Source organism: Habropoda laboriosa, unplaced genomic scaffold (assembly GCF_001263275.1).
Source record: "Habropoda laboriosa isolate 0110345459 unplaced genomic scaffold, ASM126327v1 scaffold175, whole genome shotgun sequence".
Lineage (NCBI taxonomy): Eukaryota > Metazoa > Arthropoda > Insecta > Hymenoptera > Apidae > Habropoda > Habropoda laboriosa.
Window position 1 is genome coordinate 1,371,534 of NW_017100347.1, and position 12,196 is coordinate 1,383,729.

The window sequence follows — 12,196 nt, forward strand, 5'->3', positions numbered from 1 at the left end:
TAATAATTTTTTCTAGTTAATCGATACAATTCGTATTTTCTTTGGCAGGAACTGAACATTTATGCCGATAATATTTTTGTCTCCTGGCAACTCAAATATTTTTATATCATAGAGGAATTTGTTTCTATATCTGAACAAATCTACTATAATCTCGTGTTATTAGAATAAAATAATTACGTAGATAGTTACGTAGAAAATCTGATTTTGTGTACTATTATAACGCAAATGTTACAATTAAACGAGTTTTGTAAAATGTTCACACGTTATTGGCCCCAAGTTGGGCGCCACTGTAGAACACTACACAGGTTTTGGTGGACTCAGACGTTGAGCGCCACTGTAATCGTTTTTGTTCTCTCTGTATACCACTGTTAGGTTTGGGCCCGTGTCGGGCACCAAAGATCACGGTAAACTCCCTTTTCATAGCACACTTCGCGTATTCTATATGTTAGTGGCGGCTACGGCGAGACGATGGTTGTGTGGCTCGAAGGGGGGGTATTCGGCCGGACCGAAGAGCGGACAGCGGTGGACGAAGGAAGTTCACCGAGTCCGAATATCCAGACTGGTTTAGAACTTTGACGGAGGGTGAAATATTGGAAGATACATAGATATGGTGATGGACCAGAGGTATCGGCTTGTTGCGGAAGTTTTCTATGTGGATTTGTGAAATGCTTTAAAGGCGTGAATGACCGACAACCTTTTCAAGCTTGTTAAGCGGGCAAGCAGGCCCTTTTTATACGGATTTCCGTATCTTGGCCCGTACTTGAACGTGCGTTACCCCCTCCCTATGCCTCTGACCATCGCCTTACCGTTTACATACACGCAAAAATTCTTACATGCTACAGTTTATTTTTCTTTTAATGTTTTATCAAAGAAACGGTATTTTACGACAGACGTTAAGTTCCATGTAGTCTTAATTACCATAAAGAAGCAACTAGAAAACATTTCACGTTTTGATGCAAGAAAAAGGAACGGCTTAATTGAATCGGAAGGAATGTGCGTTTAATGGAAACCTTTTGTGAGCACCTATAAGATGGACCTACAAACAAAGAACTTCCATTGTAATGATAATGCAATGGTAAAGACAAAAATATCTCAAGAGAAATATATTTGTGAAACAACCATAAATGTTCTGTACTATGAAATTTTGCTAGGACAATGCAACGTGACTAGAATGGAATTCTAAGTCAGTGCAAAAATCCTTCGAATAATAATAATATCATGTATGAAAGAATTTATATTCCATTCTATATTTATTCTTTGAGTGTAATTATATTTTATTTTAAAGAAGCGATAGAGTATATGTGTATTTTGTGCTATCATAATTACAAAAGTTCTGTTTGTCTTTTTTTTTAATAGAATTTCGAGAGGTTAGGTCATTCACCTTTCGAATATCGTAGTATTAATTCAACCCCTTGTACTTGGCTATTATTTGATGCTGTATATGTATTCAATGTTCTGTAGTAAGAATGATCAATACACTATTTATTTGAAATGCTGATTAAAAATACATCGATATTCTGTACATATATTACAGATGTCAGAGAAGAAAAGTGACAAGGGGTTGATAATACAAAGACGCTTTGGACCAGCATGCGTCCGGTACGTCGAAGCGTCTTTTCATCTCAGAACACTCGAGCAACCGGACGGTCATTTCTAGAGTTTTCTAAAATGAAACACCAATGATTCTATTGTCTATTACTTATTAAAGTACAAAGCGAGACCACGTGTTATTTTCCCCTGAACTGTGTAAAGGCACAGGGGAACACTTTATTAGTAATTAAAGAAAAGCCAGCGATCGGTAACACTAGTGTCGATTTTTCTCTCGAACAACGGTTACGAATATGAAAGATATATACATTTAATATACATATAGTAGGTTGATCGCAGCAATAGCATATCTGTAACGAATTCGATAATGCGTTTGTACATAATATATAAATATATTATACGCAGATTGTTTCGTAAGTTGCCAAACAACGACTAATTGAAAATTCAGTAAAATTGTTTGCGTGAAATTCATCGAATTAACCATCATATGTTCGATATTACTTCCGTTTTAAGTAGTATTCGGTATTATAAGTCATACAATTATATGCTACAATTATATTGCTTACTTGTTTACATGCTTTTGCTTTTTAAGGAGCACAAATTTAAAGTTAGGTTAGGTAAGAGTGCCGAATTTTCTCTTAGTAATTGGCGTAAAGCTTACGAAATACTGTATGTAGGGTATTTCATACGGTATATTGCATTGTAATAATTTAAATTCTAAAAAAATAAGGTAAAATTACCATGTTTTCATATGACTATTGATTATTAATTTTATAGTAATTAACAATTAAAAATACTGACTATGTAACAAATTTAGATACTTATAATGCTGTTAGTTTCTTTCATGTTATCCGTTAGATAATAATATTTCCAATTGATAAAAATTGATGTACTCCTTGTTCAATCCATTTGCATCTTGCTTTTTCTACACACGTTTTATGATACATTTGTTTTCCAGTAAACGACATTAATCCAACTAATATTCTTGTTTGTGGTTTTATATCAAAGATATAAATGTCATTTTACATCGAAAAATTTCTCATTTTCATGTTGTTAAATATAAATATGTAAAACGAAGTAATAACAGTAACGAAACTTAATATTACAAAAGATGTGCATAATTTTTAAGTATGATTAATTAAAAATTGACGCTCAATAGTCTATTGAAAATATTAACGAACGGTTTATTTATTAAAACAAATTATATGCTATCTATATGCGTCATATCTTGTGAAATACTCTGTATATACATATAAATACACTATATAAATATTTGTATAGCACATGCACATTTTGAAGATTTATAATTTTATGAAGATGAAATTCTTTCAAAATTATTGAATAAGAGAATATATGTTATTATCGGGGAAGATGTTCTATAAATTTGAATGCCCAACTCTAATGTTGATTTAAAATGTACAATCTTCTAAATGGTTATAATTAGATATACAGTGTGGCAATAATGTTCCCGGACTGATATTATTATTTGAATATTATTAGTGTCGCGCACTTTTGTAAAACAATTGGAATAGTCAATACAAACGTTCATTTTAAAGAATTACAACTACTCATAAAACTAAGCGTACACTTTCGTAGCTAACGGAAATTGTCAAAAAAACAAATATAATGATAAATATTTGTGAATAAAACTACTATATTTATGAAGTTTGTACGTTTCATTAAACAATCCATAAAGAATGAAAAAAAAAGAAACACTTTTATGCATATCTATATGGAAATGAAGAAACAGATATTTTTAATTAATAACATAATCTCAATATTTATTTGATACGTTCATACTTCGTCGCATATCCGGTGGTACCAATGATGGTATGTGATTATTTTAATACGGATTCAATCAATTGTTTTTTGTTTTTGTAAAAGGGAAGAAATATTTCGTCCGATAATTTTGCCTGAAAGTCGTTTATATTACTTAAATAATTTATTATGAGTGTTTTTAATAATCTTGTACCATTCAGAAACATCACAAAATAGATAATATTTGGGAATTTTTTTTCATAGGTAATTACTAAATGAAAACTTTAGATTTTTTCAGAGAGTATAAGTATAAATTTTAACTTTATTTTGCAATTTTTAAAAAGTAAAAATCATAAAAAATGCCGGAGCTGTTCACTACATATACGCTTCATCTTGTTTTAGGAAAACGTTTCTTCACTTTTGCATAAATTTGTCTTTATGGATTGTTCAATAAAACACAAACTTTACAACTGTATTCATAAATACTTATCATTATATTTACTTTCTCGACGATTTTTGTTATCTACGCCCGTCTACGTCGAATTTTGTGAGTAACCACACGTAAATTTCGTTACCTATGTTTGTGTAATAAAATTTATCGACATATTACGAATAAAATATATCAATCTCACGACCAAAACATATTAAATACTGGAAGTGCAACAAATGTTTGAAAACGATAGACAATGGAGAGATGATACAAGAAGTGTTCGTTCACGCACATTGCAAACAACTGTATTTGCAGATCACAAGTGGAAAGTTAGAGAGATTAAAGATGGAACATTAGAAGTTCGAATGGAAATTAAAAGAGGAAAGGTTAAAACAAATTTTGAAAGCAAACGAAATATGTGTACCCAGTTTGTGTCATATTATTTAGTAAATTAAATACGATCCTAGAGGGAGCCTCAAAGTATAAGATCTTTGTTAAGTTTGTATGAGACAACGAGAAAATTATATTGTTGAAAATGTATAATAACATTTATAATGTTTATTGTATCTTTCTCATTGAATTAGTCTGGAAACTTATTAATTATTACACTGTATATTTTTTTAATATCTCGAATCGAACTGCGCTACGTACAAAAGCGTTGTTAATCTAGTTAAACGTTTAAGTATTATATCCATTTCGTGCAGTAATTGTTAAATATAAAACGAAAGATTCCTTGAACCGAAATAAAACGATCCTTAATGTTTTCATATTACTAATATTGAAATTGTTAAGTTCCTTGTTAAAGTTGAGCATATAAACAAATCAAAATATAATTTACGACAAATAATAAACAAATATATTATCTTAATGCTTTTGAATACATTTTTCTTTTCATTTTACTTCAACATCCTTTAGTTTCAATAAGAGGATGCACTTGTCAGATCTCGGGTAATGGGATGATTAAAATACACATTTATATTACATTTACTGTTTACTTATCACATTTACTAACTAATTAACTGAACATCCTATATACGCAATACAACTCAAATATTTTTCCATGTCCTACATATACATGTAGGCTTCAGCGATAGGTCCCACGACACCTCCGTGCATCGCGGGGGTGAGGCCCTCGGATAGGTTGAATACATTTTCGATAGTGGTGGGGAAGGGTGGTTGGCAGAAACTATTGGTTAAAATCATAGGTGGGAAAGCTACACGAAAATGCCACCCCCCAGACCATAGGTCACTCTCAGGTATCAAGTGTACTCTTGAGTGACGCACGCGGCAATTCCGAGTACCTCGAACAATGACCGTAGTTAAGACGCGCTTCGGCTCTGATGACCATATGAATGCAAAAAATGTACAAGTTAAAAAGGCGAAGATTCTAAGTCGAAAACAAGGCAATAAAGGTGAAAGCAAGTTCTTAGATTGAAAGACTACGATTGCCGTGGCGTCATACATAAAATTACCGCTGCTACGAAACGAACGAAGGCGAAAAATACACAGGGTGTTAGTGTTTCTTGTTAAATAACAATTTAGACGGTAGTTTATAATTATTGAAAGTATTAAATAAATTTGTATTAAATGATTTAGCTTAATAAAACAATTATTTTACAGACTATTTATTTCTCCCTTACACACCATATCCACTTCTTTTTGCAAAACACTCATTCTTTAAATAATATTCCATTACAAAATTAAATAAACTAAGTCCAAATATCGTTAGAAACGCGTAATAATCGAAAAAATCCCGAAATTCAACCTAATGTATATATTACACATTTAGAAGTATAGAATTTTATACTTCGTATAGAAGTATATATTCTTTACGTTTAGTTCTAATTCCAATCACTACTAATGTTGTATTCTTATTCTATGCTGAATCGTTAATGTTGGTGAGGACACAAAAATAGTAAAACTCTTCTCACCCCCAAATCCCCAAAGTCCCATAAGATGCTAAGGCTATCCTGTACGTCGTCTGTGTCTGTACCTCGTCTATGGTGCTATTAAATGATTGTTTTGTGCACCAACCCAGGTAGAAAGCTGGTAGATAATGTTTTCATTTTCCTGTTTTTTTATCAGCGTGCGACGTTACCGATAGTTGGTTGAAAAACTCGTCTGCGTTATTGCGTACATCGTCTGTGCGTATACTCCGTTTATAATAGTGCTCAAAAGTTTCGTTTGATGGGGATAATACACGTTCTAGATATAGATAACGGGTGTTATTATCACGATCACATAGTTCATTCATTGTGATGTGCAATTATGGCTCTGGCAATGTCTAATACATTAAATAGTCGTAAGTTTGTTGTTAGTATTAATTTCATTTTACATAAAATAAAACTTCACTTTGATAATGATTTTTTAAAGTGTTTGACCTAATAATAATTTGAACATCCACTTATGTCTTCATTCGGATAGTAAGTTATTGTAAATAAATCATTGTCCTAATTTTACAAAATAAACATAGGATCATGTATGTAATGATTATTTATTTAATATTTTTTCCAACAAATAGTTGATTATTAGAATTAAATGAGTGATTGTCGTTTTAAAAACTTTATATTGAAGTCTTTTTGTTTTTTACAATTCATTTGAATCTTATTACCTACGTTACGTTATTATAAAACATATATATTGTTTTATAAGTTACAAAAACTTAAATTTTTCGTAATATACATGAATCATTACCTTATCGAATTTAATTTTATAGCAATTAGGATCATATAAAAATATTTGCTACGGTATACGTAACTCTAGCGAACTTTGCTCTACTCTATATGCATATGATGGCCAAAGCAAAATTTTATTTCATAGGTCCGTTGTTCATTTGATATGTTCCATTATATTTGTAGTGTGTATGTAGGTACAAGTGGAAATATATTGTGGTGATCAGACAGATTCTCATTATATTTTTACTGTTAGGTTAGGTTCGTTTGTTCGTTGATACTGTCCATATAGTTCATACTTGTTGAATTACAAGTGGCAAGGAAACTTATGCGCAAGTACGTTATATTTTTATTTGTACCTATAAGCAGTCTATATTTAAACGTAATATTCTTTCACCATTATGTATAAACATAATTTAACATACATTTGTAACGCATAATTTAAAAAACAAAAATTCGAACACAATCCCTTAAAATGTATTTTGTTAACAATTTAAAAAATTTTAAAAATGAAGAAGATTAATATTAATTATAAGTTTTAAGAAATTATATATTGTTATTAAAATTCTACTTTAATCACATTTTTTGGCAGTACAGAGGTTCAAATGGATTTTTCAAAGAGCCTATTCACAAGAAACATTTTCAAAAATTACAACTCATTATACTGTTGTACCAAGAGAAACAGATCCAAGGTGGAAAGGTATATGATTTATGAATATAGAAGTATAAAATAGACATTTTAACAAATACAAATCAAATATGCTTATTACATACATTTAAGAATACAATATGTTTTGTAGATGTAAATATGGAAAGATATGCAGATGAAACTGATATTTTAATTGTGGGAGGTGGTCCAGCTGGATTGTCTGCTGCAATTCAAGCACGTAAATTAGCAGAAAAACATGGAAAAGAACTTAAAGTTACAGTAATTGAAAAGGCTTCTACTATTGGTGGTCATATTCTTAGTGGGGCTTGTTTAGATCCAATTGCTTTAAATGAATTATTTCCAAATTGGAAAGAATTAGGTGCACCATTGAATACTCCTGTCAATAAAGACAAATTTGCATTTCTTACTGAAAAAGGCAGAATACCAATACCTATTTTGAAAGGAATGCCAATGTACAATCATGGGAACTACATAGTTAGGTAGTAAATTGTAATAGCATATGAAAATTAATCATGAACATTTTTTTGGATATTCCTGTTTTAATTATTATCCTTTGTAGATTAGGACATGTTGTCAGTTGGCTTGGGGAACAAGCTGAAGCTGCAGGAGTAGAATTATATCCTGGATATGCTGCAGCAGAAGTGCTTTATCATGAAGATGGATCTATTAAAGGAGTAGCTACAAATGATGTTGGTATTGCTAAAGATGGTTCACCAAAAGATACTTTTGAGCGTGGAATGGAACTGCATGCAAAATGTACCATTTTTGCAGAAGGTTGTCATGGTCACCTTACAAAACAGGTTTCAAAGAAACTGAATCTTAGAAAAGATTGTGAACCTCAGACTTATGGTATAGGATTAAAAGAGGTAATTAATATAACACAAAATTTGCATATATTTTTGAAAAAAATGTTTCAAAATATAAGATGGTAATTATTAACATTAGGTTTGGGAAATTGATTCAAAGAAGCATAGACCTGGTACTGTTGAACATACTGTTGGTTGGCCATTAACAAAAGATACTTATGGTGGTTCCTTTTTGTATCACCTTAATGAAGATACACCTCTTATTGCTATTGGCTTTGTTGTTGGTTTAGATTACTCTAATCCTTATTTACATCCATTTAAGGAATTTCAGAAATTTAAGCAACACTCAAGCATTAAACCAATACTTGAAAGAGGAAAGAGGTAACATTTAAACATGAATAAATTTCTCTTCATAGTCACAGTAATAAGTATTTGATTTAAAATTTTTAATTATTATTTTAGAATTGCATATGGTGCAAGGGCTTTAGTAGAAGGAGGCTTTCAATCTATTCCTAAACTTCAGTTTCCTGGTGGTTGTCTTGTTGGTTGTACAGCAGGATTCCTTAATGTACCTAAAGTTAAAGGAACACATAATGCCATGAAAAGTGGAATGCTTGCAGCTGAAAGTATAATTGAGGCTATAATCGATGCAGAAAGCAATCCATCATCAACAAAAGGTTTAGAACCAAAAACATATACTGAAAAAATAAGAAATAGTTGGATCTATAAGGAATTAAAAGCTGTGAGAAATATAAGGCCTAGTTTTCATACGAGTTTGGGGATATATGGTGGCTTATTATATTCTGGATTTTCAATGTTAACTGGTGGAAGAGAACCATGGACCTTATCTCATGGAGGTAAAACAAGTTATACAAAAAATGAATGATGAAATAGAAATTCACATATTTTTATTATAATTATAATAAACAACTGATTATAATTAATAACTGTTGTAGGTCCAGATTATAAGAGATTGAAACCAGCATCTGAATGTACAGCAATTGAATATCCAAAACCAGATAATGAAATATCTTTTGATTTACTATCTTCAGTGGCTCTTACTGGTACAAATCATGAAGCCGATCAACCTCCTCATCTTACTTTGGGTGATGATACTGTACCAGTAAATAGAAATTTAGCTATGTTTGCTGGACCAGAGGGTCGATTTTGTCCTGCTGGTAAGTAATAAATATTTTTTATTTTTACTATATTATTTGTTTTGAGATGTTTCTTTTTTAATTATAAATATTTAATTAACATTATTTATTTCATTAATATTATTTACTATAACTTCATTAACATTATAATTTACTGCGTTAACATTATTTCCTATAATTAATAATTTTTGCGAAATATGAATCTGTCAAGATTGATTATAATCATCATAATAAAAAATACGATTTAAATCTTCAAGGGTTTTTTTTATTGTTATATTGTTGAAGCTGACAAAAAATAAGTTCAGAAATGTGTGATATGTTGATTTTCCAATATTAAGTAAAAGAAATGATAATAGTTAAAGAGAAATAGAGAAGTTGAAAACATTTGTACTTTTGTACAAAGTCTTTGTATTATAAATCTTTATATAGACATTCGAAATGATTTCATTAACTTTGAGTTTTTGTGAATATAGTAAATAAAAGGTATTTTTATAAGAAATATTAAAGTAGTTAAAATCTGTTGATCAGATTCAGTTCACGGGTTATACTTTACGGGTTGAAGATATCATGAATATGTTTCAACTTTGGTGTTGATTTATTATCGCGGTACCGTCAATATAAAATTATTTCCTTGGTTCTTCCCTGACAGAAAGGTGAGTTTTAGAAATATGGAACAACGTATAGTTCGACCAAGTAAACCTGAAGATTCTAACGCGCATGCCTATGCAAGTGAGCAGAAACAGGCGGGGACGCTATCCCCACTACTTTACAGTCCTTGACTGTCTTCGCCTGAGGAGAAGTTTTGGTGTAGATAGATAAATAGATTTTAACCAACCGTCGGTAATATCGCGCGTTAATAAAAGAATACGAAAGTGAAAAGATTATCTGTTCGCCTTGTCTTTCTACTTGAATTAGCGCAGAAGACAAACATTTATTAGCATCTAAAACTTTAATGTCCAAAATACCCAAACACAGTAAACTGTTAGTGTAAATAAAATCTCAGGAAATGTATTAATATTTTTTATGATTTAGAAAATTAAGAAGTAAAATTTTTTTATTACTCCTGAATAATAAAAATAGTCATCGACGCTTTAAAAAATTGCTCGTAAAGCCCAAAAATTTCTGACAGAAATGAAAAGAAGCATACCACTACCTGTTACCGACTGCTCACTCGAGATTCTATCGTCGCTTATCCTTATTCATAGGAGAGTAAGTGCGATAGCCGTATTTTATCGCGATTGGCTATTTATCAACGAAAACGTAACAAATTCTCCTCCATCTTCCACTTCCTGACCATAACTCCTCTCTGAACCTTCAGATTTGCTTGACCGACCTGTATATACATACATATACACTGTATATAGTTTGTACATTTGGATATAAAATATTGGATGATTTGCCATTTACTTCTAATTTGTATAACATAACAGGGGAAACTTCTAATAATTTGTGCAATATAATTGCGAATAAACAGACAACGTACTACATTACGAGTTAACACAATTTATACGAACGGTTTTACAAGAGTATTTTCAGAAAAGAGCAATTTTTCACTACTCATGTTTCATTTAACCCGTCAACAAGAATACTAATAGATTTGATACAATTCTTTGAGACTGACAAGAACAACATATTAAAATCTTTAAAAATCATTTTTTTGAGAATAGTAGAATAATGATATAACCGATCGACTAAGTGATATAAATTGTTAGACCTTACAAATTCTATAGATAACATGTTTGTACCGTATATTGGATTTAAGCCAATTTAAGAATCGCGTATTCAGTTTGATTTTCTGTTTTCCTCTTTTTCCTGTTTTATCTTTCGTTTCTTTTCTTCCCCCTCCTTCGGTTCTCGTCTGCGTTTATTGACCGATGTGTCCTTGAACTTGAGCCATGTAGGCACCCCTCATGGCTAGACTACCCTCGACCAGACTGAACTCCGAGATTCAGGGTACATGCTGCGGCCAATAACCTCATCGCAGAATGATTTGCTTTTTGGCTTATATATAAATAAATTTTATTTCTGAAATAGCTATTATTATACTATCGCTTGAATTTTGCGTACTTTTATTTTATTTCTGACAAAAGCGACAATTATCTTTTCGTCATTTTTAATCGGTCATTTCGTAGGCTAAAAAATGTCGAAATTTTAAGTGTATAATAAATAGTTTTTTTTTGCAAAAGTTGCTTAATAATTATTAAAACCATCAAATCACTCACATCGCTGATTGTTCTTAATTTTAACAAGATTGATTTCCTAACCTATATTCGTTAAATGTTTTTTATATACAAAATGCGTAATCTTCACGTTTCGTTCTTTTTCCACGCTTATTTGTTATCAAATTATTTCGATGAATAATTTCCTAGTTCTAAACTTTAGAGAGTAATTTCACCATCGTAACATAAATATTCGTTACTAGAAAAAATATGTGTCGAATATTTTCGAACGTAAATAAATTTGCAGAGTACTATCCACTCTGAGATATAGTTCCTGATCTCCTTTTCAAGATCACCCTGTATATTAGACGTGTTTTATAAATCCTCTTAAAATAAACAGAATTTCAGAAGAATTGGACAGAATGAATAAGGATTATACATACGAAAAGTATTGAATACTTTTAGTCAGATAAAAAAAGTGACTATCTTTTGATGATACATTGTTTAATTTTGTTTAAGCTTACACAAACAAAAATAGACAATAATCCGTAAACGAAAGAAATTCTCTCTGTTACTATTCTTTATATTCGTTATACTTTTTCATTTCTCTTTTTCCTTCGCGGAACAAATTTTTTTCCCTGTAATTCGTCGTTTGGCGAAACAGGGTGGAGCCCGGCGGGGGGGGTTGTTTTCCTACAGAATAACTTGAGTGTCTGGGCTGCGATGGGGAGCAGAATATCGACTGTCTAGCGAAGGGTATGGATTCGACCTTCAAAACGAAACATCAACTATTTTCTATCAGTATAACAAATCCATGCACTTATTTGTCCATCCAATAATTGTTAAACATTTTATTTAGTCGAACTACAATTTTGCAATTTATTCGACAGTATTTTCTTTAATATACAAAAAGTGAAAAAAATTAAGATTTCTGTATGATTTAGTGTATGGATTTATTTCGCTTATTCTAAATAAAATTGTATCGTAAAAATTGAT

The 12,196-nt window shown here is 30.9% G+C and overlaps 1 protein-coding gene across 1 annotated transcript in view; it reads left to right on the plus strand.

The window, feature by feature from the left end:
* The first annotated feature begins 1,030 nt into the window (after nt 1-1,030).
* LOC108574553 (electron transfer flavoprotein-ubiquinone oxidoreductase, mitochondrial) overlaps nt 1,031-12,196 on the plus strand; it is an 11,775-nt gene continuing 609 nt past the window's right edge. Inside the window, exons 1-8 of the mRNA XM_017937162.1 lie at nt 1,031-1,075; nt 1,590-1,611; nt 7,001-7,108; nt 7,209-7,557; nt 7,638-7,944; nt 8,024-8,265; nt 8,347-8,741; nt 8,841-9,062. Of these exons, the coding sequence (XP_017792651.1) occupies nt 1,031-1,075; nt 1,590-1,611; nt 7,001-7,108; nt 7,209-7,557; nt 7,638-7,944; nt 8,024-8,265; nt 8,347-8,741; nt 8,841-9,062 (1,690 nt within the window). The remainder of the gene's footprint in view (nt 1,076-1,589; nt 1,612-7,000; nt 7,109-7,208; nt 7,558-7,637; nt 7,945-8,023; nt 8,266-8,346; nt 8,742-8,840; nt 9,063-12,196) is intronic.